This window comes from Neophocaena asiaeorientalis, unplaced genomic scaffold (assembly GCF_003031525.2).
Source record: "Neophocaena asiaeorientalis asiaeorientalis breed wild unplaced genomic scaffold, Neophocaena_asiaeorientalis_V1.1 scaffold177, whole genome shotgun sequence".
Classification (NCBI taxonomy): domain Eukaryota; kingdom Metazoa; phylum Chordata; class Mammalia; order Artiodactyla; family Phocoenidae; genus Neophocaena; species Neophocaena asiaeorientalis.
The window spans coordinates 20,801,837-20,829,186 of NW_020172779.1; the positions used below are offsets into that span (position 1 = coordinate 20,801,837).

Sequence of the window (27,350 nt, forward strand, 5' to 3'; positions counted from 1 at the left end):
GTAACCTACACAAGCTGAGGGGCAAGAGGCAGGCAAGAGGAGACAGTAACGGCTTTGCTTCAGGATAAACACGATGTCCTCCAACTGAAGACACAGGTCTGGGACTTGTGGGAAAAGGCAGGACTGAAGCTAAAGACAGACGGAGGTGGGGAGCGAAGCCACAGGAACAGTTAAGACAACCAACCAAGGAGAAGTACTGAGCGGAGGGGAGGAGGCTGTGGAGAGAAGCCAGCCCCCTTACCCAGAGTAAGGGGGAAGAACGCGCTGGGGAGGGGGGCAGGTGGAACTGGTATCAAGAGAGGGGGTTTCATGGACAGAATCTATCAGATTCTGAGGAAAGGTCAAGGAGGAACAAAAAAATGTATGAGCAAAACATGAAATGAAGCATGTTCGAAAACCAGCTCCAACAGGGACAGCAGGTATAACTAAGCTGCATGAGAATTAAGAACATGGAGAGCTCCAGCCTGAAGAAAGCTGTCTTGAAAGACCTGAGGGGCCGGCCGTCACGCGCGAGGCCCCGGAAGCGGGCCCGGAGGGGGAGCGTCAGGGGTGTCACCGTGCGGCCAACGGTGCCGACCCCCACCTCCTCGGCCGGACTTCAGACACCGGGGGCAGGACTGTGTTTTGCTCACTGCTGGGCTCACAGAACCTAGCTTAGAACAAAGGAGACACTTAGCAAAACAGCTGCTGACTGGACGAATCTCTCCCACTTCTCACTAAGGCCCTGCTCCTTCCTGGAAACATTCTCTTTGGAGGAAACTTGTCAGCCGGGCAGGTGGCGCTGCCGGAGGGGAGGTGAAGCTGAGAGGGTTCAAGCGCTGGGGGATAGGGGTGGGCTAGAGGAGCTGCCGGGGGCTTTTGGACCCTGACATTTGGTAATTTTTATGAAAAATGACGAGAATATAGCAAATAACAAAACTCAAATAAAATGAGGGGAGTACTCCAAACATGAAACAGCACGTTAAACCATGGCGTTGGCTGGTTGGTTATGTATTATACTACAACATCTTGTTGATTAAAGTATTAAGTCTCAATCTAGACTTCAGTTCGACAAGTGTTTACTGAGCACTGACCAGGTGCTGGTCCTAAGCTCTGCCCCAGGCCTCCAGAAATGAGCAAGATGGGATGAGGGCCACCTGTCGAGGCCTCTGAGTCTGGCCAGTATCAGGTCAGCTCTGCGCAGACGCCGTGGGGGGGCCCAACACAGTAAGAAGTCCGTGTGTTCCTGCCAGGGGACTGGGGGCTGCTGGAGGTTTGGGTCTAATGGCGTCTGGCACGAAGTAGGAGTCACAAGACGGCAGCTGAACAGGTAACGTGGATGCTGAGCTATAACAACAGAGCGCTGAAGAGGTGCCATAGGAGGGGCTATCTCTTTGGGGGTGGGGCAGATGAGGCAGGCTTCCTGTAGGAGGCAACCCTGAGCTGGGCTCCAAAGACTGAAGAGAAGCGCCCTGCAGACAAGCGGGGGAAGGCAGAGGCACCGGGTGCCTCTGGAGCAGAGGAAGGGGTGGTGTGAGGCGAGAACTGGGGAGTGGGCGGGGACTAGACCACGCAGAGCCTGTGGGCTGTGCCACGTTGGTCAGCAGTCAGGGCAGAGACACCTGATCACAATTTGAAGTTTATTAAGACCTGAAGACATAATCTTCTTAAGGCTCTAACAATGTATAAATAAATACAAATCCATAAAGAAGTAATTACGTTTGCCCAAGAAGCAGGTTTGCCTCAGACGTACTGATAAAAGGACCTGCCAGGGAGAAGCAGCGGAGGCCTGCCCGCCCCGGCCCCGGCCCCGGCCCCGCCCCCCACCCTACCTGAGCTGAGCTTTGAGCTCAGTGAAGCGGGGCCGCCGGCTGGGGTCGTAGGCCCAGCACTTGGTCATGAGGCTGTAGAGGGTGGGAGGGCAGTTCGGAGGCATGGGCAACCTCTCCCCGTTCTCAATGCGACCAATCACATCATTGTTCTTCACGCCTTGAAAGGGCTTCACGCCGTGCATCAGTATCTCCCACATACACACACCTGTGAGGCGGGGACGAAAACACAAGGGTGAACTTAGCAGCAGGGGTGCGAGTCCCACGTTTCAGGAATAGCTCCATAGTTCGTACGAGAGAACCTCCGGTGTGATTACGGGCACGTCAGCCAAATAAAGCCGCATTCAGTCAGCTCTGTTATCAAATAAGGACAGGAATACTAATTTAGTATGATGCGAATAATGAAACAGTATCATCAAGAAAAAACCCATTACTTTTCTAAGAGGTTTATTTCTCCAAAAAATTCTCCATTAGAAAATGGCCCACCAGCTACAGTGGTATTTCATAGCATAGTTTAGTGAACCAATTCAAAGAAAAGCTGAATGCATTTTAGATTTCCCTCCTCTTTAGTCCAACCTGCTTATCATCGCAGCAGCTGGCGTGAAGCCTAACAGAGAAAACCCTGCAACTTAAGTCTTATGCTTTCAGAAGACTCAGATTCCTCTACAGGTTCCCATCATGTGGCACTCTGGCCACTCAGACCTGCACCTGAACACGCTCCTTCGTGACCTGGCTCGTGCTGAACTCTAGATGCGATGCCTTTCATTTTCTTCCCCACCAGTTCTCTTCTTCCAGGTCCCTTTGTGAGTTTCCTGTGCTGCCTGCCCTGCCCCCTGGGAAGCTCCCGTCTAACCCACCGCAAGCGTGCCCCATACACCGGGTCCTGGGCGCAGAGGGCCTGTGACTGTCTTTCTGTATCTTCAGCACCTAAGATGCTGTGTGCCTCAGAGGAGGAAGGCATATACCATTATGCCATTATATCACATTAATGTGAGTCAGATCTGAAATTAGCCAAAAGTCCAACAACTTCAAAGTAAAGAGTATATGACAAAAATAATGCCTTAGTTCTGCTTTTCTCACCAGAAATTATGACAACATCATTAGTAATAACAGCACTGGGTATCATTTCTTGAGACCTTCATATGTCTCTGGCACCTTTCCTTGAAGTTTACACTATCTTTAATTCTCACACCTTACATTTCTTTAAAAACTGTATTTTATCAAATCTGAGGTGCCACTGATTATAAGAGACACTATTATTTTATATTACCAAAAAGGGGGGGATATACTGCCCACTAAGTTGTAATGTGATCCTTTGTTACCTCTTAGAATTACTTTATTCTTACCAAAGAGCGGTTTTAAACTCATTCGGACAAGAAAGTAGCACCAATATGAACAAAGCAGTCTACATGAGTGTAGGCGAGGACCCACACGACTAACACACCCCCGACTAACACCAACTGTGAAATGCCACTGATGTGTGACAAATCCTACTTCCAGAAATGTGAAAAAAAAAGGCATCTTAGACTCTCTGAAATGTGAAATCCTCTTGAGAGGACAAGTAACCTGCTCTATGGGTCACAAAGCTGACAGGTGAGGTCTTGGGATCTGAAGCCAATTGGACTCCAGCGCCTTCTCCAATCATGTCACGCCACTTCCTGTTTTACTGAATTCCTTCCTTTACCTAATATCAGTTAGGGCACTAAACGGTTACCGAAAGTCAACAGCAAGGAAGCAGAAGAGAAAATGAGAACACGTACTTCATGTATATGAAGTTATTTTTACTTATAGGAGAAGGAAGGTGCAGAAACTTAACAGGGCACCTCCTGGGAAGCAGTTTAAAATCCGGCATAGACAATACGCACACAGGGCTATTCACAAGATCTACACGTGAGTGTCTCGACACAGAGAGGAAGTGCTGGGAAAGCAGAGGAAGGGAGTCCATGCCTGGACGGCACACCTGCTACATGGGGCTTCATGGCAGAGCGGATATTTCAGGTGAATGAAGAAACTCTTTCCAACCTCTTCCTGAAGGTTAAAAAGAGTTTCAACCGGAGGAGAAGGTGTCAGGATGAGGTGTACAGAAAGAAGGAGTAACACCAGGAAAGTGGGGCAGGGATGGAGTGTCATCCACACCAAAAAGGTGAGTGATTTAAAAATCCGGATAAGGTAGTAGAAGTAAGTACTGCAGAGTGAACGACAGCCACACCCTCGCTCCACTGGGGGCTCTGCAAGAACACAGCGCAGGAGGACGACGACAGGGACGGACTTGGAGCAGGAAGGGGGGGACACAGTGGACACCAGAGCAGCAGCAGCTACAGAACACGAAGGGTCACGCTTCCAAGACTTGAGACAAGTCAGGAAGGGGTCAGATTCCAGAACAGAGATGAAGGGCAATCTTAGACATGCTGGATCTGGGGGCCATCGCAGAACTGCACGGACAGGTTAACCATTTACGTCACTCACATAAAAGGAATGTCTGAGGCCGTGGAGACAGGAGAAAAGGGAGGACACAGCACCTCCCTGAGAGGGAGGCAGGCGGAGTGAGAAGGGGCTAGGGGGAGGACCTTGGGCCCTGCGGGCCACGCCTGGGCGCACGGCACACGCCCACGTCTGAGGAACGGGGGAGGGTGCTGGCGAGCAGTGATGGAGGCCAGGCAAGGGAAGGCAAAGCAACCTACAGACTCTGACAACACACAGAGCTCAGTCCTCCCAGAGAATATGGGAACTGTAGTTCTAACGCGGACGTTTTCAAATACTCACCGAACATCCACACGTCACTAGCTGAGGTAAAACGGCGAAAATTGATTGACTCTGGAGCCATCCATTTAATAGGCAATTTTCCTTTGGAAGCTAGAAGATTAATTTTAGAAAGTAAAACTTCCCTGTCACCTGCTCGGGAATCTAACAGTTAGAGCTAGCTGAGATTTTTAGTACCAAAATCTTTGGGAGAACTGCCTTGCATGCCCTGATGCTGGGTCGTCTGGGCGTGACAGAGGAGAGGCAGGAAGCAGGGGAGGAGGGCGCCCCGGTTACCGGGAGGCAGCAGCTCCCAGCTCAGTTGTGCCGGCTTCATCTACAGGCTGGAGGCCTGGCTTTAGAAACGGCCTGGTAGCCACACACAGTCAATTCTCATTCACGGTAGTTACTCTATAAGGTCACTTTGAACACCGAACCACTGCTCCCGGGAGAATGTGTACATATATATCCATACCTCACACAGATTATAACTGTAAGTCCTACAAACTTATCCTGGTAGGTTCTGACTTCTTTGGAAAATGAGGTATGGATGTGCTGCTGACCTGCCTGAGGCCCTGCTCCCCGTCCCCCGGCCCCGCACGCAGGGGCCACAGCTGGGGTTCCAGCCTGCCCGACTGGCCCAGAGCCACAGGTGCTGCCCGCCCCTCGCTGTCCACCAGCCCAAACGGACACTTTGTCGCTGCCCTGGGCACATCACGCCTGACTATGAACGCATCGGAGTGTGGATTCGGGAAGTTACGTGTCTCAGCAAGCAGACGCGCGTGCAAACACAGAATCCACGAAGTGTGAGGACGGGCTGTGCCACCACCAGGACGTGAAGGGCGGGAGGGGGACAGAGCACAGAGGACACTCTCCGAAAGCCTGGCACTGGCTCTCTTGAGAGGCCTAAGATCCTTCCTCTGTGCCACCTCCCTCAACATTCTTTCACCAGATACCAGCCCTCAGGGAGTCCTAATTCCAAAAGTCAGAAACAGTTTCTCAAACCCAGCGGAAGTGAGAGGGTGTGGCAGGGGGAGGGGCAGGGGGGAGGGGGGACTGCAGGCACCAGGCGGGGACAGGCCCTGATCCAGAGGGCCCCGGAGCAGGGTGCTAGGGTGCCGGGCTCTCTTCTATAAGCAAGGGTGCTCTCAAGACTTTTAATCGGAAGACAATTACATCTGTTTCATTAATTTTCTTCCACTTAACTTCATGCACCTTCATGACAACTGAGGTCAAAGCCTCTGATTCCCTCACAACAAATGACTCTCCAGCTGTGTTCCGAGCGAGGAACCCCTAACCCCGAGGGGCTGTTCTCCTGAAGCCTAGCAGGATCTAGACTTAGTGACCTCTCTGAGATAACAATGTGTGAACTCGTCAGTTGCCCACTTTAAGTGCTGTCTAGATGATGTAGAGTCTGGGCCACCGTGCTGTTTGGAGTTTAGCCCTTTAGTGGAATTCTAGGGTTTGGACTAGTCAGGATGTGAGGTAATAGGAAATGTATTTTAAAACAGTGGAAAGGTGGCTTGGTCGTTTTTAAATTAAATGACTACATAATCAAAATGAATAAACAACCAGACTTTTCCTTCCACATAAAAAGGATCAGGCTGTAGTATACAGAAAGCATTTGGACAGAGAACTGTCATCAGCTACAGTACAAAATGAGAAAGACTAACTGTGTACGTAAGATTCGGGCTCATCTTGCGACAATACAAAAATCAAACAAACTGAGCGAGAAACTGGCCTTTGTAAAATGGTGGTAATAACTAGAAAATATACTAAAAGCGTAATATGGACTTATAATCCAAACCTTAGCTGAAGTACCAGGAATATGAAAATTAGTAACAATTTGAAGAACCAAGTCAATCTGATTCCAAGATTGGGAAAACTAAAGAAAAAATCCCTTCAGCTAGAGTCCAGCTCCCAAGCTAAAGGATCAAAGTCTCTGGAGTCGGCAGACTGCAGATCTGTAAGTCCGGCGGCGTGCACTGAGCCAGGGCACCCACCACTCTGCGGGGAGGTTAGCCAGCTGTGTCTACGAAGTGGAGGACATCCAGGCTGATTCCAGCTGTTGGCTGCTAGAAATAAAGCTACAATGAACAAATACCAGTTTTGTGTAAATGTGAGTTTTTATTTCTCTGGGAGAAATGCCTAGGTGTGTAATAGCTAGGTCATATGGGAGGTGCATGTTTAGTTCTCTAAGAATCTGCCAAACTCTTTTCCAGAGCAGCTGTACCATTTTACATCTGCACAAGCAATGTACGTTCTCTGTGTCTGCCAGCATTTTGTGTTGTCACTACCGTTACCTTAGCCATCCTGACAGGTATGCACGATACCTCCCCGTGGGCTCACTCTGCATTTCCCTGGTGGGTAATATGCTTACGTGCCATCTGAATAACCCCTGCGGTGGAGTCTCTCTTCATATCTTCTGTCCACTTTCTACCTGTGTCCTTCCTTTTTTTACTGCTGAGTTTTGAGAGTTCTACCTGTAGTCTAGATACCGGTCCTTTGTTAGACATGTGGTTGGCAAATACTTCCTCCCACTCTGTAGTTTGTCTTTTCATCCTTCTGCCTGGGTCTTTTGCAGAACAAAAATTTTTAATTTTGATGAGCAAGAAGCTATCAATTTTTCCCTTTGATGTATGTTTTTGGTGTCAAGCCTAAGGACTCTTTGCCTGGCCCTAGATCCGAAAACTTTACTCCTATGTTTTTTCCTAGAAGTCTCATAGTTTTATGTCTTATATTTAAGTCTATGATCCATTTGAGTTAATGGCGAGTGAGTTCAGGTTGAGGGTCATTTCTTGGCCAGGGATGACCCACTGCTCCAGCACCCTTGTTGAGAAGGCTGTCTTTCCTCCACGGACCTGACTGTATACCACTGTCAAAAATCAGCTGAGCATATTAGAATGTACCTTTTTCAGAATTAAAAATCATTAAAGATCCTGAGCCTGTTTCTGATTTATTGCTCTGATTTCTTACCTTTGTAGTAAGTACTGTCTTCCATATATCGGGATAATCCGAAGTCTCCTAATTTTACACAATCGTTTGAGGACACCAGAACATTCCGAGCAGCAATGTCCCTGATAAGGAAGAATTTGGGACGATACATTTTAATACAAGGGAAAAACCCCACAAACTCATCTATGTTATATAAAAACATACAGGTACTCTGAAAGACAGCTTATATACAATACAAACAAGAGCTTTATTATACACTGAAAAAGAGAGATACTTTTATTATTTTACTTCAAATATATTCCTTTTGGCAGATACTTACTCATTAATATGGTGATTACTACTTTGAATGATGGTGAAGAATATTCTCAAATAATGAAACCACTTATTAGTTTTCATGCAATCATATTGCCAGCTGCATTAACTGATAGACAGTATACACGACCAGGGTGTGTAACTCTACGGTTACTAAAAAACCTCATTAATGAAAGTAAAATGATCTTTGGAACACTTGTAAACGATTTTGCTGATGCAGTCCGCTTCAGTGCCGGATAACAACACAAGGCAAGGCAAATAAGTTGTAAGGGCCTTAACTGGTATTCAAATGAGAGACCCAGATTATGAACAGAAATTCTGCAGAAGGCCAACAGATGTCACTCCTGGCGCTATGGTGTCCTGGAAAGTCCCAGGACAATATCTGTTTTAGGTCCATAGTGCCACGTAGAGGGTAGAGGCTGTCAGCAGTATTTGTGGAAGGAATAATGGACCTGTTTCATACTCCATGTGAGGAAAAGCCCCTCAAATCCATGTGTTCCCACACCAGGGCACTACACTCGGCTGGGATATGCACAGCAGGACATTTAGTGCCGTCCGTGTGCGAGAGCTGGGGGAACGGAAGGTCTCAGGGCACAGTGAGAGCTCCCCCACCTCCTTCCTGCTCAGAGGCAGCTCGCCAGCTTCCCACCCGGGTCTCACCTGTGCACAAATCGTTTGCCCTCTAGGTACGCAAGGGCTGTGCTGAGCTGATAGGCATAGAGGATCAGAGATGCTAGATCCAAGCCGTATTTCCTTACTTGCAGAAATGACCTCAGCTTTTTGAACAGTGACCAAAAAAGAAAAAAGAGAAAGAGTTAGTGTCAGAGACTAAAAATCAACAGCAGAAGAGCTATATTCAAAAACAGTGCTGATCACTTCCAAATGCATTTTTATGAGAATGGCTTCAATTCTACCCTAATAAAAAAAGCACAATGAAAGAAACGTATCAGCTCAGAAACTATGGTTAATCATTCTTTACTTGAGATCCAATTGCAAAATTGGAATCTTCATGATTCTAGACACATTTCTGAAAAAATATGGAAAGATGCTTCCAGGGAATGAATAAAGGCACAGTATAAAATACTGCCAGATAATGAGAGCTGGAGAACAAAAAGCTCCAGTTACCGTTCAAACAAGCCTCCTCCACAGCCATGGTCAGTCCACCTCCCTCAGACCTCCCCATGCCCCAGGCAGACCTGAGCACAAGGGGGTGAAAAGGAAGGGGAGGCAAGAGGTTCTCCCTCTGCCCCCAGGAGGTTCTGGCTGAAGAGGGATAAAACGGTCCCGTGTTGGGTATTTACGCACTAGGCTTACTGGTCCTTACTACCACTATCATGACTAATTCGCTAAATGCTAATAATACAGCAAAGAAGGCTAACGAAATTAACACTCCAATCCTACAAATCCTCCTACACGAAGGAGAAATACGGACGATCTAAGCCAGAAGAATTAGCAAACTCTCCAAACACAAAAGCAGAAAAATAATGTGAACAAAAAAAATCCGTAAACATTCCATTTTATTTGGCAAGGCATGGTAGAGGAAGGAAAGGCACCGGAGAGGCCCTCAGATATTTCACTCGCCAACTCTGTTACCCAAGCTGAAGAGGACAGCAGTGGGAGGCACCGGGCAGTGGCCTGTCCTCGGAAGGCAGGGCTGACGCCGTCACGAAGAGGACGACGGGCCCAAAGCACCCTCGGGTTCCTGATAACAGAAAACCCCAATTTTCATTAAAAGCAAGACTGTTTGGTGTCCTTCAAAGAAGAAGTAACGTGTATAATTTGTCAGAAGGTTAAACTACTAGGTTTCAGTGCCACAGAGTCATGTGTAGACATCTGGAAAGTTGCCATGTTTGCCCCAAGCAGGGGCCCACAGAGCAGCCTGGGGACACAGACAGAGGCTGTGTGGCTCAGCAGGCCTGGGTGGAACCAGCGTCCAGGCGGTGGTGATACACCGACTCAAGAGCTTCTGTGATCCAGACAGAGTCAAATAAGGACATCGGCCCACAGTCTGTTACTCACGTTTTAAAAAGAAACTGTGACTAACATGAGTTGGTCTGAAAGACACTGAAAAGTGAATGCCCAAAATGATGAAGCAACTGTTCTGATTTACATAAATTCAGCCTTAATTTACCCAAACTCCACTAACGTTGCTTCTTTCACTCTCAAAGCCCTGGGCTTGTTCTTCAGACAACGGCAACAGAGAGGGAAAAAAGAACCGCTTGGTCACCTGTTGCTTCCAGTCCTGACAAATCCTTTGGATGGGAAGACACTGCTGCCAGCACTGAGTTAGGGGATTACTTGGGAACTTACTGATGCAGACGCTCTACTCATATTCACTAGGGTGTATGTCGCACACTTCCCTGAGGGGGCAGGCGGAGCAGGCGGGAGGCAGAGGTGGGGCAGGTACCTCTCCGAGCGTACACAGCTCCATGATGATCCAGACGGGGTTCTCCGTGATGACTCCGATCAGCTTCACAATGTGAGGGTGGTCAAACTGACGCATCGTTACTGGGGGAAAACAGTGGTCCACGGTCAGTCTTTTGAAGACATTTCAGTTTCCTGAAGACTAGTTCAAATAAGACTCAAGGCATTTTAATGGGGAACTCCTTGGTGGTCCAGTGGTTAGGACTCGGTGCTTTCACTGCCAGGGCCCAGGTTCAATCCCTGGTCGGGGAACTAAGATCCCACAAGCTGTGTGGCACAGCCAAAAAGTAAGAATAAAAAAAACTCAAGGCTAATGATGTGGCAGCTGGGAATTCAATTCCACCGGTCAGGTCAGCTCACAAGTCGCCATAAAATGGCACAAAAAAAGCAGACCACGTGAGGCACAAGATGCCCCTGCAGTGAACTTGTGAGCAACTCTACAGGGGGACCTACTGTGAGAGCTAAGGGTTAAGAAAACCTCCTCTTATTTTCCATGGACAAATCTGACCTGGGGCTAACTTTCTAGGTTTTCCTTTGGAAATCTCATGAAGTTGGAATGTGTGATTCATTTTCTAAGCAATACCCTTCATGGTAAAAACCACCCCTGATTGGTAAGTTGCTGATGGGGTAGCAAGAGCTCCTCTGAGCGTGGGTGTGGATGGGTGTCCCCTGCAGAGCCCCAGAGCCCACAGCGACGGGTTTGTGAGGGCTTCTACTTTGGACCCGGGGGGCTCCTGAGTCCACCATTGTGGCCTCATCCCCTCACAGTACCTGATCACTATCAGGGCTAAGCAAACGAGTTCCCGGACTGCCGTGAGGACTTCCCTACAGGAGGAATGCTGATCTGCTATTTCCAGTCCTGTACTCCCGTCAAAGAAAGTCTGATGCCAGATATGGCCTGTGGCTGTCACGTGAGTGTGACCGCCTCACTGAGCCCAAGATGACCAAGAGGGCCCTGCACATATACGCACATACCTATGTGTGGGTGCGTATTTTTAAGTGTGTATACATTTCTAACATCTAATATCAGGGCTAAGGAGCTCACCTGCACAGTATACTGACTAGGATTAGTGAGAAGCAGGACAACCTTCACAGAACTCCAGAACCTCAAAACGGGAAGTGACTTTACATGTGACCTACTGCAGTGGTCCCCAAAGTACCTGGACTTCATAGACTATTGAAATGAAGAAAACTTTTTAAAATTTTGGGGACCAACACAGGGTTGATATTTGTTTGTTTGTTTGTTTTTGTTTTTGCGGTACGCGGGCCTCTCACTGCTGTGGCCTCTCCCGTTGCGGAGCACAGGCTTCAGACGCGCAGGCTCAGCAGCCATGGCTCACGGGCCCAGCCGCTCCGCGGCATGTGGGATCTTCCTGGGCCAGGGCACGAACCCGCGTCCCCTGCATCGGCAGGCGGACTCTCAACCACCGTGCCACCAGGGAAGCCCTGGGGTTGATTTTTATGATGCCAAGCAAGGACATTAGAATCACAGCAGGAGCAAATATCTTTTAGTATCCATTTTAGTATGGAGCCCAGTGTGGACTGCAACTCAGTGCTGGATACGTCTGGAGTAGACAGGCCTCTCACTGTTTTCACTCTAGACACCCTACAGCCATCCCTCAGTATCCACAGGGGATTGAAACCAAAACCTGCAGATGCTCAAGTCCTTCTGAAAGATGGCAGAGTATTTGCACATAACCTACGCACATCCTCTTTATACTTGAAATCATCTCTAGATTACTTGTAATACCTAATACAATGTAAACACTATGTAAATAGATATCAGAGCACAGCAAATTCAAGTTTTTGCTTTGTGGAACTTTCTGGAATTTTTTTTCCAAATATTTTCAAGTGAAGTTGGTTGAATCTGCAGATGCAGAACTTGCGGATATGGAGGACTGTATATCCTACCAACGCACCCAAGGATTACACTGGCTTCTTGCGAAGTCACCCCACACTCTCTTGAGAGAACTGAAACCCTTAAGGTATTTTCTCCCCCTCAATTTTGCCTACATATTCCAAGAATAGGACCTGGTAGTTAAAAACAAACAAGCAACCCCCCCCACATAAATACCTGGCACAAAATCCAAAACGTATCACTGAGTTTCAACCTGTCAATGCAGTTCATCACTTACGTATAATGTGATATTATCACCGAGTTTCATCCTGTCAATTCAGTTCATCACTTACGTATAATGTGATATTATCACTGAGTTTCATCCTGTCAATTCAGTTCATCACTTATGTATAATGTGATATTATCACTGAGTTTCATCTTGTCAATTCAGTTCATCACTTACGTATAATGTGATATTTCTGGATAAACATTCAGGAACCCAGTATATTCACTCATTTTCAATTGACTTACCATCATTTCTGGTTTTCTGTTACCCTTTACAGAAGTAACTATTAAAAGTACTACACAGTACAGGGCTAAGAGGAGAATCTTGTGGTCACTAGGAAACTCTATCCCTGCTGAACTAAAACCCAATAGGTGTAGCGGTTTGACCTGTTATTCATCCACCTGGGGCAAGGGGCTCAGGCTATAGGGGCGGCTGTTTGCTTTTCACAAACGAAATTTCACTGGAACAGAGTCTTGCTCAGCCCTTTATGTGCTGTCTGTGGCTCTTTCACACCCTGATGGCAGAGCTGAGCAGCTGTGCCAAGAGACCATCTGGCCTGCAGAGCCTAAGGTATTTACTATGTGGTCCTTTATAGAAAAAGTTTACTTCCCCTCTTACGTATAGAGCCTGTCAAAGCCCTACAGGATTTTAGGTATACTACATCCATCATGTTTCTCTGAAATAACAGCCTTTCAAAAAGAGAACAAGGTTAGTTTGAACTGACTACTCCTGTGAAACTCTAAAGTTGATTTCTGTAATGGTGATTCCAAAGCCCTACAGAAATCACGATACAATAACTGTTCATAAAAATTTTAGAGAAAGAGAAGCCGTTTTAAAAATGTGCAGTTTTGAAAATATATAATGCACTTCACCACCAAAGGTAAGGTGGACAGGCTGTTAGGTAATGATGGCTGATATATATTCTGTGTTTTCTTGGCCTAGATGCCCTGAAGAAATAAACTAGTTGAGACCGAAGTCATCAACAGGCCTTGTCTTATACTTAAGTCAAAGATCCAGGGACAGGACTGGGATTTGCTGCGACTTAACTGATGAACTCACAATATGACTCATCCATGACTTGTGACTTACTGGACTACTGGGTGGTAAATGTTTCTGAAATTCAATGTACATGTGATGAAGGGCACCAAGACTCATTCACATGACCAGTGGCTACTGAGTGCCTTCTATGAGTTAAGCCCTGTGCTGTCTCTGGGTCTGAGTGGTGAGCAGAAGAGAGACGTTCCTTGCCCCACTGGGGCTTAGAGACTAGAGGGAGACAGAGACAAGAGTAACTTTTAAACAGAGTGTGTGTGCGTGCGTGCGTGTGCGTGCGTGTGCGTGCGTGTGCGTGCGCGTGTGCGTGTGTGTGTACATATATATTTGTTTGTTTGTTTGTTTTGGCTGCACCCAGTCTTAGTTGCAGCATGCGGGATCTTTGTTGTGGCATGCAGGATCTTTTTTTTTTTTTAGTGGCGGCATGAGGACTCCTAGTTGCGGCACGCATATGGGATCTAGTTCCCGGATCAGGGATGGAACCCGGGTCCCCTGCACTGGGAGCGCAGAGTCTTACCCACTGGACCGCCAGGGAAATCCCTAGACAATGCATATTTAATTATGGACACTTAGGAAGGGAAAGAGCAGGGCCCTGTGACAAAGCCTCCTAAGGAGACACTTAAAGTTTGTGGTCAGAAGGGACAAGCCGAACGGAAGCAGGAAGACGACCCAGCTTGAGGGCAGGAGGGAAAGAGCCTGATGAGTGCAAACGGGCAGGAACAGATCCTGGCTCTCCGAGGGTCTGCACTCAGGAGAGAGGACCCATCACACACAACTCTCCATAGCAGCCCCCTCGGGATGGGCAGGGTTTCCTCTCCCGCACTCATCCGTGGGCTCCATCCCACAGGGACTGTGTCTGTCCCGCTCACCCCCAACTCCACGGCCTGCTGGCATCTCTATATATCTGCCCAATGCCAGGGTGAAGGTGGCTATGGTGCAAGGTACCGGAGGATGAAGGGACAGGAAATCAATCTGCCTTTACATCCCAAACATGACAGCTGACCTGGGAAACTCTGCAGACACGTGCCTCTACAAATACAGATACTAATTGCATGGCAAGGTAATAAATGTAGTTGTCTCATTAAAAGTCAAAACATTATTTTTCTTACATCTTCAGAGACAGTTTGGATTTCACAGAAAGTCAAATGGAGTTCCACAGACATTTCTAGAAACTTACAGGCTTCTTGAAGGAATTTCTCTCTCACGCTGTCCGAAGTACAGTTTTTACATGTTTTAATTGCAACCGCCAAAGCTGGATTCTCCTGTGACAGGGACACATGCAACAAGAGGGTCTCTATGTTAATCAGTGGGCATGTTGAGGACAGGCTGTTTATTCTGCAACTCTGGATTCTGGATCAGACAGAACCAGAATCGTACAATCTCAAGAGTGAGAGGAACAGTTAAAATCCTCTGTAGAAAAACCCCAGAAAACAGACGTGCATGTAAAACGCTGCAGGCGATTCGTCTGTTCCACAGACATTTCCTCTCCGTAGTGCCGGGCACTCCTGTAGGGGCTTAGGCTGCACCAGTGAACAAGGGCCGGCGACCCCTGTGCCACTCCAGCTGACATCCCAGAGGAGGATACAGACAAACATGGTGAACGAGACATCCATCGTGGACTGGAGCGGGTTAGAAGGTAACCTCTCCGAGAGGAGAGGAGAAGAGAGGGGATGAGAACAAAGAACTGCTGGAGGGGAGGGGATGCCGGCCAGGGGTGGATAGAGGGGTCAGACCCTGTGGCTTCTACCCTAAGTGAGAGGCCCCACGGAAGGGGAGGTGAGGAAAGGCGCCACGGAGGCGGGTGGGGTGGGGGGGCGCAGGAAGACAGCAGGCTGGGCGTCGGGGAGGGTGAGTTCAGGTTTCTGGTGAGAGAAGGGGGAGATCAGAAGCCCAGCTCTGGACAAGACAGGCTTGAGATGTCGGTGGGACGGCAGCTTGCTGGCAGAGAGGCCCATCTGTTAAACGTCTGAGTTTGGGGCCTTCTGAGAGTCACTAACAACCCAGGACACCTCAATGCAACCACTCTGCTCTGAATGACTTAGTCTGTCCTCTGTAACTACACAGCAAACTTCCAGGACCAGCACCATGAATTCTACCTCTATGTGCATAAGGCTGATTGGTATACCTGAGAAATGACACAAAATGCCCATTTTACAGGAGATCTGAATAACAACAGAAACTTCTGTAAGACCATAAGTCACCATCAATCCTGTCAATTCAACTCAAATATTGAACATGGTGCTTTATTAAGACAGTAAAGAAACGCAAGGAAAATACTGCTCTCTAAAAATGCATAGTTTCGAGTGGGTGCTAAGCCTGAGATTCCACGGGCCGCACGTCTACAAAGGGGTGTACGTGGGCAGACCAGGTGGCTCGGCCATCAGTCCATGGACTAGGCCCGGTGACTAGTGGCCCAAGGCTGCAGAGGCCTGGGGGGGTGCCAAGCTGTCAGAGCGGCTGGTCACAGAGACCTGATGCTGGAGAAGAAGATGTCAGTCCACAGCACGCAAGACCAGAACTGAGCACAGGCTTTTCTAAAAGCCTTTAAAAGGGGGCAGATGCGAACACATCTCGGTAACTGCTCACGACACAATTTTCATTACCTTCTTTAAAACACAAGCAGAGTTTAGGGGGATAGAGCAGTTCTTCAATGTTGAATGAAAATGCCACCCTGGTGTCCACGAAGCCGAGGTGAGGGGCAGGTGATGAGGCTCTGAGTTAGCAACAGCTAGCAGACACTCAAAAGATCTTAACAAGTGAGTCTAGAGAAGGACTGCTCTGGGATGAATTAAGAGAAAATAGATTTAAAGCATGGTTTTTAAGACTAGGATAATAATGACGTGAGCGTGCGCAGATGACCAGCGATGCTCAAATTATAAAAATGAACCTGATAACCGGGCCTAAGAAAAAAAGAAAAGTGTGTGCTGGGAGCCTTCAGATACGCCTCGTGCCCATGACTCTGCGAATGAGGGCTGCCCTGCCGCCCCGTGTGCCGCCACTGCACCCGGCCCAGTCCCCCTCTGCTCGCTTCTCTTCGTCGTCCTCCTTCCCTGCTCAGCTCCACCTGGGGTCCCTGCACTGGAGCTCCGCCCTGTCTGGCACACTCCCCACGGGGAGCTCAGGGACTGCCCCTCCTTGTTCATGTGTCAGCGTCTCACGGGAAGAGGGCCCTGACCTCCCCAAGCCCAGGCTTTGTTTTTCTCGGAGCACAGATTCCCCACTTGATACTCAGTGTGTTTGCTTTTGCCGGTCCCCTCGTGCCTCAGATAGAATTTAAGGTCTGTGAGAGCAAGAATCCTGATCGTTTTGTTCATTACAATGTCCCCACCACCGAGCTGCCACTTGGGGGACGATCGACAAGTAACTGCTAAAAGAATTCACTGAATCTCAAATAACGTAACCAGTGCTGGGTTCTTGCCCATGAAATCTATGCTGAGTTACATCTGACCAATTATTAAGAATCCCTGATAAAATGTTATTACATCTTCCAGAACACTAAAGAGCATAATCTGGAAAAAGGATTTTTAACGGAAACCTAGAGGAATGAACTGGCTATAAAATTAGATTCCCACATGAAAAACAAAATAAACAAGTATTCACATACGATGTGTATCAGAAAGACATTCAACAAAAAAGGTGAGCACTGATATTTTCCTGGAGGCTGGGATTCACTCAACAAATACTTAGTAAACACTATGGATATTGAAAAAAAATTTCCTCTTGTATTTTTACAACTAAAATGAATTACTTATAAGTGATTGAAATAAAGTCTATCAGACCTGCTGTTAGCTGTGTGATCCTGGTAAGTCCCTGTACTCCAGGAACTTCAGAATGCTTGCTTATTAAGAATTTTAGAGATGTAAGGAAGCTCAGAGACCACTGGGTTCAAGTCCAATAATTTAGATCAAGAAGCCTCACCTCCCTTACATCTCACAGTCAGGTAGATCCAGGTCTAAGATTTAGGTCTTCTGATCAAATTTAGATCCAGGGCTCTTTCTAATGCATTTTGCCTCAAGAGCAGAGTTAAGAGAATTAAGAAGATAAACAATACAGATACAGTAAAAAAAAAAAAAAAAAAAAAAAAAAAAAAAAAAAAAAAAAAAAAAACTGGAAAAAGAGATAATGGATAAAAATATATAATAAATGATATAGTTTTATATAAGTATAAGGGTAAAAACTTTCAAAACTGAACTTTAAAAAACAGAATCTCTAACAACAATTATCTATTTTCCTCGAAGGAAAGACTTTTACAGTCCTCCGGTTATAAAAGTAATGATCAGTGTATCCCTAGCGCATGTGTAAAGGATATAGGAAAATTGATAGGTAAGGAGACACAGGGGGAAAAACTGCCATTTGCAGTTTCCATATCGGGGGTCACAAAAGGTCAATCATCTGTGCTATTATATCCCTACTAAAGCCATCTCTGTTCACTGTCATTATTCTAGTTAAAAACAGTTTCTTGAACATGTATGTACTGTTATTTTAAACTGTCATTTAAAAGTTACTGATCTAATAAAAAAAGACATACAACAGCAAGCGTTGGTCGAGGTGTGGAGAAATGGGCAACCTCACACATTGCTGCTAGGAACTGAAACTGGGGCAGTTTCTTTGGAAAAAAGCTTAGCAGGTCGGCAGAAAGTTAAACAGTGGCTAGATGACCCAGCAATTCCACTCCTAGACACACATACTCAAGAGAACCGAAAACTATGTTCACACAAAAACTTGCACACGAGTGTTCACAGCAGCATCGTGCGTAACAGCCAAAAAGTGGTAATATCCCAAATGACCATCAACTGATGACTAGCGAAACAAAAAGTGGTCTGTCCATACAATGGGGTGTTATTTGGCCATAAAAAGAAATGAAGTACTGACACAGGCTACCACGTGGATGAACCTGACATTATGCTAATGGAAAGAAACCAATCATACAAGGCCACACACTGTATGAGTTCACTTATATGAAATGTCCAGAACAGGCAACTCTAGAGAAAGAGAAAGCAAACTGGTGATTGGCAAGGGCTGGGGAGAGGGTGGAATGGGAAGTGACTGCTAACAGGTATGGGGCTTCTTTTGTCTTTTCTTTCTTTTAAACTGAAGTATAGTTGATTTACAATAGTATATCAGTTTAAGGTGTACAACACAGTGATTCAAAATTTTTAGAGATTATATTCCGTTTACAGTTATTATAAAAAAGGTTATCATACAATATTGACTATATTCCCCGTGCTGTACAACATACTCTTGTTGCTTATTTATTCTATACATAGTAGCTTGTGCCTCTTAATCCCATACCTATCGTGCCCCTCCCCCCATCCACTTTCCCCACTGGTAACCACTAGTTTGTTCTCTATGTCTGTGAGTCTGTTTCTGTTTTGTTACATTGGTTCATTTCTTTTATTTTTTAGATTCCACACAGAAGTGATAACATAACAGTATTTGTCTTTCTCTGTTTGACTCATTTCACTAAGCATAATACCCTCCAGGTCCATCCATGGTGTTGCAAATGGCAAAGTTTCATTCTTTATTATGGCTGGATAATATTCCACTGTATACATATACATACCACATCTTCTTTATCCATTCGTCTGTTGATGGACACTTAGGATGCTTCCATGTCTTGGCTATTGTAAATAATACTACTATGAACACTGGGGTGCGTGTATCTTTTCAAATTAGTGTTTTTGTTTTCTTTGGATACATACCCGGGAGTGGAACTGCTGGATCATATGGTAGTTCTATTTTTACTTTTTTGAAGAACCTCCATACTGTTTTCCACAGTGGCTGCACCAATTTACATTCCTACCATCAGTGTACAAGGCTTCCCTCTTCTCCACATCCTCGCCAAGGTATGGGGTTTCTTTTGAGGTAAAGAAAATGTTCCAAAATTGACTGTGGTGATGGCCGTACAACTCTGTGAACATACTGAAGAACCACTGAATGGTGCACTTTAACAGAGCGAATTTCATAGTATGCGAACTGTATCTCAATGAGATGCTTCTTAAATAAATCATTAAAAAAATTCACTGATCTCTTTTGGAGGGCAACTTGGGGCAAATTAATGTTCTTTTCTTGAGAATGCAGGTGATTGGGAACGCTGGCTAACTGCTGTTGACTTTGCATCTGTTTGTCATCTATTTGTCAACTGCACCCAACGGAACAATCATCTGTGGAATCCATTACTGATGACAGAGGCTGGATGAAAGACTAAAACGAATAGAAGACCCAGCTCTCAGGAGCTAATTTTGCCAGTTTTTGGTTTCTGAAAATAGCAAGTGAGTCGACATGCGTGATAAGCTTTATGAAGGACAACTGCGAACACCCTGAAGAACTAAGGACCCGTGAAGACGAACAGGAGCAGCCTACACGTAAGCAGGAGCGGCTCGGCTGCTGTCTGACAGGACTCACCGGGCTCGTGTAAGCGCCTTGGTGCACGTCTCCGAACTGGCCCTCTCCGATGCACCGTCCCAGTTCTATTCTTTCTCTCTGAATCTCATAGTCCCTGGCTGCAAAACATGATCCACACACCAGAAGATACTTCAGTGCAACATCCCCAGTGTAGAAAACACTGGACACACTTCATTTCATCATCATCCATGAGTAAAAACTTCATCGGTGGCACATCATTCTATGAAAATGCTTTAAACAGAGTGGAATTCTCTTAAACAGTGTTTTTAAAGGAATTTATGTACCTGTTACAGCACTGCTTGAATTACCAAAATGAGCAGTTTTATACAAGGTAGATTTTTTTCATAGTTTTGAATGTCTGATTTAGCTGATTATCTATTGGATGGTTTTCTAAATAATTGCTCCAAGTTTATGTATGTTTAATTAATATGAGCTATTAGTTCAGGTATTAATATATGAAGGCTAAAAAACAGTTATTTAAAGCAATTATTTTACAAGTAACTAAAGTCTGTAAATATGGAGGGAACAAAAAATTGTCCCATGAGTACCTTTATAAGTTTAAGAGTTTTCCACTTTATTATAATCCTATCTATATTATTCACGGAGCTAAAAGAGTTTAAAGAGGGAGCTTCTAAAACCTGATTTCAAAATCAGATGACTTGGAATCAAGGTTGAACGTATCACATAATAAATTACAAGTATTTTATATTTTTGAGAGCATGTGCCTCAAATTAGTGTATTAAATTGTTATGATTTATACAAAACCGATTATTTAGCAGGCTGTTGAGACACACGGAAAGAAAATACCCACTAGGAACCTAGTGGATGATTCTAATCCAATTAACTGCTTGGTATTTTGATTTCTTCTAATTTGTCAAATTATAAATCATACAGAAAATTCAACCCAAATTTTAGAAGGTTATTTTCCTCTTTAAAATCACTTTAGCTAGTAGTTCCATTGATTTAACAGCATGAGTAAACCAATGAAAAAATTTTAAAATAAAAGTTAACTGAAAACTGAAACATCCCGTTATCATTCCATCGGGCTCAATTGCAAGCAAATGCAGTTATTTTAAAGGAATCCTGTTACCTTCATCTATTCCATAGCTTTCTGTATTGCAATTAAGAGAGAAAAAAAATTGAAGACCTTGCTTAGAAATAACTGATAGCAATTAGGTTAACAACAACAAACTTGGAGAGTACGTTTCAATATTTACTTTCTTAAATATTTTGACTGTCAACACGGGTCAAAAAAGAGGACCAAACACCAAACGCAAGTAATATCCTCAAGTTAACTCAGTGTGATATACAATGCTTTACATTTCTATCCCATAAATTCCTATATGATAACCATATTTGTGGGGTTTGGATAAAAGTTAGCCATGTTGGACATTTACCACTCAACTATGAAAATATACGAATAAAAATTTGGATACTCTGCAGGAATGTACAAATGGCTAACTGGCTAACCAAAACTTTAAATCTAAATTTAAACATTTTTCCAAATTGCTACTGCAAGTCAAAGTAAACACATTTAAGTTTTTCAGCTCTTGCCTCTGTTTCAAATCACTAACCTGGGAGCTCTTGAAAGGAGAGGTCCACCCAGGATAATGTTTGCCTGAGAGGGCTGGGCTGTTTCTCTTTATTTTGGTAACTCTCCTCAATGTATATGGTAAATCTATTGAGAACAACTTTTAAAATATTTACACAACAGGGTAAAGCACCTGAAACATTTATTTTCCAAATACATGGAGCTCTACTGAAACCAGGACATCAGATGTTGAATTATCAGGCCTCTGAGGCTATAAGGTGGACTCCTAATTGGGCCTCTTTAAGACGTAGGGTTAACTTTTTTTTTTAACCTGAGTGAAATTCCAAGGTTGTCTCCAACTCAAGAGCTGTGATTATATATACCCCACCACAAGGGCTGGGGCTCCCAGACTCTCTTCACCAGCAAGCTGCACAGCAGAGAGAAGCAGAGGGTGACACTGCTAGGCTGCTGTGGGGGGGGTGGTCAGTGAAGAGCCCTTCTCTCCCCACGCCTCCAACTCGGAGCTGGACGGACTGGACGCGGGCTGCTCTTTGTAATTGCTTAGTCAAGGGCAATAAAAAAATGAAAGTTCAAAGGGGAAATGCAATTCATTAAATGTGTGTATTCAAAGAGCTGTATATATGTGTGAGTATACATATTTAACTTTAAATACTAATTTCCTACAGAGAGGGAATGCTCTAACCATTAAAGGTTATATTATCATAGAGCCAGAAAACAAGATTACAAAAACCCCATAAGTGAACTGACTTATTATAGATATTTGAGTTTCAGGCTTCTGACCTGGCAGTGGGCGCATACAATACAGAATTCTAAAGGCTGAAAAGAATATTTCTGCTATGAACTCAATAAGGTCTTAAAAGTAGTTCTAAAAGGAAAATAAATACCTAAACCGTTTAAACACGAGATATTTAAAAGTCTACTCACTCGAGGGCATGGTGTAGGTATCTTCCTCGTCGATGATCTCAGCATAGTCGTCTGTTTCTGTAGGAAAGGTAACAGAGGTGAAATATTCAACCCCTGGCCTTTAATATAACTTGAAAAGGCAAAAGGATCTGCCTAAACCCCCTACCATGCTGACATTATTCTTAAAACACTATTACTCCATTTTTGCTCACACATGAGTCATTTATGGAAATAAAAGTGACATCATGGTCCAACATGTCATAATACACAGACCTGTTCCTCAGAGAGCAAAGAGACTAACAGAGAAAGCCCTTGTGGAAAACAGAAAGACATGAAACAACTGTTTGCACGATTCAAACCCACCAAGCGGTACTGACTGCAAAGCTCTCCCTCAACTACACCAAATACACGTTTAAAACCACACCGCTGTCTACCGGGATTTCTCCAAACAAGACCGGTACCTCCAGAACACAGCTTAGATTTCATTCATAGTTAGACTCCACAGCACAGTCTGGATGTTCTCCTTTAGAAAACAAAACGGCAGGCTGACTTTTGAGGAGATTAACTGGGCTAACTTATTTCATTTGTTCAGAATGAAAGCAACCCAGGAATTTCTCTCCTGTAACTTTTCACACAGATATTTAAACAGTATGCATTAATGCCAAAAGGGTAAAAGATGTGCCAAAGAGAATAAAATCAGAACAAACAGCACACTGAAACGAGTTCTTTTCAGACGTAATGTCAAGGAGTTCCAATGTTTCCACTAATTCCTTTCAGTAATGCAGCAACTTAAAGACCCACCACCATACTAGTGGGGGGCAAACCCCTTTTGTAGAAAACACCCGCTCACTTGGATAACAATTACACTGAAAAGTCACTCAGCTCTTGTCTGTCTTCCTCTTTCTGGAAAGAGGAAAACCTTTAGTAGCTCTATGCACAAGGGTTTAGGCTGATGGGCCAGGAAAGGAGGGGCAGTACTTCCTGAATTATCATCTGAAGAGAGATCGTTTTCAAAATTTAACCCCAGAGAAACTAAAAGCTAAAGAACTAAAAGTTCTTTCTTCTGTGCTGCCATTATTACTCCATTCAGATATTAAAATTATAGAAACCAAAGAAAATAGAGACTACATGTAGTTTACGGTCTCTAGGTATCAACTGTTCTACATACTGCTACGGTAACGATTGAGACCCAATCTAAGAGCAACTGGAAGAATTCATTTCTTGCTTTCTTCTTTTTTTTTTTTTTTGCGGTACGCGGGACTCTCACTGTTGTGGCCTCTCCCGTTGCGGAGCACAGGCTCCTGACGCACAGGCTCAGCGGCCATGGCTCACGGGCCCAGCCGCTCCGCAGCATGTGGGATCCTCCCAGACCGGGGCACGAACTCGTGTCCCCTGCATCGGCAGGCGGACTCTCAACCACTGTGCCACCGGGGAAGCCCTCTTCTTCTTTTTTTAAAAATTTATTTATTTAGTTTTGGCTGCGTTGGGTCTTCGCTGCTCCGCACGGGCCTTCTCTAGCCGCGGCGAGCGCGGGCTACTCTTCATTGCGGTGCATGGGCTTCTCACTGCAGTGGCTTCTCTTGTTGCGGAGCACGGGCTCTACGTGCGCGGGCTTCAGCAGTTGTGGCCTGCAGGCTCTAGAGCACAGGCTCAGTAGTTGTGGCGCACAGGCTTAGTTGCTCCGCGGCATGTGGGATCTTCCTGGACCACAGCTCGAACCCGTGTCCCCTGCATTGGCAGGTGGATTCTCAGCCACTGAGCCACCAGGGAAGCCCAAGAATTCATTTCTTAATTCGTAATCATCATTAAAAGTGATTAAAGTAAAAACAAATTCGACTGGCAGTATGTAAAGTCAATAAATCGGTTCTCCTTTAGAGATTTAGCAAATGTTACCTATTTGTGAGTCCTGTATGCCAGGTGGATAATTTATATTATTCTTTCATGTTTATAGGTAATACTACTTTCAGGATTAAAGAAAAAAATTATTTAATCTACCCCAAACCTTACATTCTTTATTCCTAAATTTCTCCCTCCTATCCTGTTCCCAGTGACTATCAGGAAGAGTGAGTGATGGTTCCTAGGCCGGGAGCCTTGCTTTTGTGTAAGGTGAGATGCAATTTGGGGATGGAGGTGGTGTTAAGGCAGAGGCAAGGAAAGGGCTAAGCGGGGGAATGTGCCAGGGCTAAGGCCCCACAGACGGACACTCAGCCACTCACTCTGTCTGCAGTCGGACAAGCTCCCCTCACGCCCCTCCCTCAGAGCACAGGCAACTAAGGCTCAATTTCCTGCAACCACAGACCCACCCTTGCTGCCCCCTTTCACACAAAGCACACGCCTTTAGAGGCCAAACACAATAGCTGACCCTGAGGGGCCGGATTCTGGCAGTGAAACTGCCCAGATCTCTTGCCTCTGCCGCCCTGCTACCAGATTTGCTCTGGAATCTTCAACCCCCCCTGCACCTGGCTCTCAGCTCTACTAAGGAGATATCGGGGACCCATCGACTCTGCGGGCACCAAAGTTTCCCAAGGCTGTTGGGGTCACTGACCGCCTGTCCCTCCGTCTCTGTGGGTAATGGTATCTGCCACCTGAGTGTCACCTGTTCAGAGACGCATCCTCACCCCCATCACTCTCGATCACGTTGCCTGACATGTTTTGCTCGGGGCCCATCACTACCAACCCTCTGACGGTCCTCTGGTTCCTTGTCAACCGTGTGCCCCCATCCAGAGCAGAGCCCCCAGGGCAATGGGCCCTGCTGTATTGTACCTTGTTCACTGCTGCGTTCTCAGTTTCCAACCCAGGGCCGACCGGCCTGGGAGGCACCCAGTAAGCACTTGCTGAACGAAAGGGAGGAGTGCCCTTCAACAGTGCAGGAGGGGACGGCGCTCCCCGTGACCCAGAGGCGAGGAAGCCAGGCCAGCCACAGCTGCGTGTCTGGGCGCTGCCCCACCCCAGGAGCCGCTGAACCTGTCTGCGCTTCAGCTGTGCCCTCACGTGCCCAACGAGAGCACGGCCACCTGGTGGGGCCGTCGTGAGGATCACAGAGATGCACGTGAAGTCGTGGTGCAGCCCCGCACAGGACAGGCGACAAACAGGTGGGAGGCTCCTTGGTTCCCTCCTTCTGAGGCCTCTGGCAGGAGCCTTCCTGGTGGGACTGTAAGCGCTTCCCAGACGGCCTCTTCTTATAAAACTCTCAGCAGGGATACCGACTCTGAACCAGCTCCAAGGAATAAGAATAAAATGGCTCATGTGTCAGAGGCTAACACACAAAAGTGACGTGGGAAAAACCAACTTGCATGCGCTTGCATTAATTCACACAATCACAAGAGAAAGCCTGCAGTTTTTTTCTTTCAGTGCTGTGTGAATTCTACAAAAAAACTTTGGGGATTATCCAAGCTCCCTGGGCATTACTCATGACGACACGTGGGTGTGGCTATGGGTACCGTGACGTCACGTGAACTTTTGCTGCTGTGTTCTCCTTGAGTTGGTTCTTATGCAGAAGGGTCAACACTACTGAAGGTACGTGGACCTACAAAGGTTTTACCATAACCTTCTATATAGGACTTTCCAAGTGGGGATACTCGGCATACTTCTCTAAGAATTCTTGACACTGATTTGGTTCTATCTTCCCTTTTTCTTTCCTGGTTTTTAGGATTATGGGACAGTATGACACTGAGATGAAAGGTACTTTTACATACTCAAGGGCCCCTGAAAAACTGGAGTCCACCCTGAAACCGCCTGGCCCCCAAAATAATGACATAAAAGAAGGAAAATATAAAGGAAAAGGAAACAGGTTCAAAGATGTCGTCACAAATAAAGGAAAGCAGCTCTGCATTCTCACTTGACCTGGACGACAGCTAACAGAGCGCTCACCCTAACGCCAGACACCATCATAAACAACTACACGTATCGTCATTTAATCCTCAGGGGCATCGTACATGGTGGTACTGTTATCATCATCGCCGTTTCCCAGGCAGGAAGCTGGGGGACCCAGAGGCACCCTGAGTTTCTCACAGTCCCCAGCCACTCAGCGCTCCAGCAGAGCTCCTGGGCCGCCGTGCTCTGGGCTTCGTTCTTTACTATCTCCCAATACGTTTCTGGGGACTTTTATTTGTGAGAGCAGATACCTGATGCTTCGAAACCTCGGAGTGTTCCCCTAAGGATGTTCTGGGACTTCACCCCCAACACAGGCATCCCTGGAAGGCTTAACTGGGCCTGTGCACTTGGGAGACAATTCTAGGACCATGAGTCAAATATTTCAAAGTAAACATTTTGAAAAATGGACAGAGACTTCTGAAACCTTGGATAACACTGTAATTTGAAAGGTTTGGCATCACAATACGTGGTAAAATAAAAATGAGGGGAAGACACGTTAAAAGGGCAGAAACCGACGGCTCAGAAATTAGGAGAGAAAAGTACAAAGTTCTCGTTTTAAAACAAAGGCAAAGAGGCCTAGTGAAGTCACTACTGAAAGCAGTGACACACGCCTGTCATGCTCCGTCACGCAAAGAGCCTGAAGCCGCCGGAGTCACCGTGCAGGGGTCAGTTTCGATCTGGAGAGGGACAGAGCAGTGGACGCTCGGCTGTAAACAAAAGGAAGTGCAGCGGAGCCTGCAGGACCACAAAGCTCTCAGGAGCCAACCGCTCCCCGCAGGGAAGAGGGGGGCCAGGTGATTCCCTCTCCACCTCCTCCACCTGCCCTTCGGGGCCTGATGCCAAGCGCTTCTGACAACAGCCTCTGGTCGGCGCCCTGCTGCCCTCAGGAGGCCTGATGAGGCACCCCCCCAGGGCAGCACACGCACAGTCACGGGATTGCTCAGAAATTCAGTGGGACCCAGCAACAGCACAGCTTCTCACCACACCTGCACACGTGACCCTGCCGTGAGCCCTGGAGGTGGTGACCGGCCTGTGGGGGCCGCGGGCAGGAGGGCTTTCAGGAAGCCAGGAAGGGCCCCGCTGTGCTCTGTGACCTGCACTGGGGTCGGCCAGCTTCTTCTGCAAAAGGTCTGACAGTACGTCAGACTTCACGGCTCACAAAGTCTCCACTGCAACCACTTAACTCTGCTGTTGAGATTGCAG

At 46.3% G+C, this 27,350-nt stretch overlaps 1 protein-coding gene across 6 annotated transcripts in view; it reads right to left on the reverse strand.

Moving 5' to 3' along the window:
* Positions 1-27,350, reverse strand: part of PTK2 (protein tyrosine kinase 2) — a 225,270-nt gene that overhangs the window by 48,647 nt on the left and 149,273 nt on the right. For all 6 annotated transcript variants that reach the window (XM_024741050.1, XM_024741051.1, XM_024741048.1 and 3 more), the window contains 8 exons: positions 22,296-22,352; positions 19,820-19,917; positions 14,592-14,676; positions 10,222-10,322; positions 8,475-8,590; positions 7,524-7,624; positions 4,572-4,661; positions 1,812-2,016 (listed from right to left, as the gene is read on the reverse strand). In XM_024741050.1, coding sequence (XP_024596818.1) covers positions 1,812-2,016; positions 4,572-4,661; positions 7,524-7,624; positions 8,475-8,590; positions 10,222-10,322; positions 14,592-14,676; positions 19,820-19,917; positions 22,296-22,352 — 853 coding nt within the window. The remainder of the gene's footprint in view (positions 1-1,811; positions 2,017-4,571; positions 4,662-7,523; positions 7,625-8,474; positions 8,591-10,221; positions 10,323-14,591; positions 14,677-19,819; positions 19,918-22,295; positions 22,353-27,350) is intronic.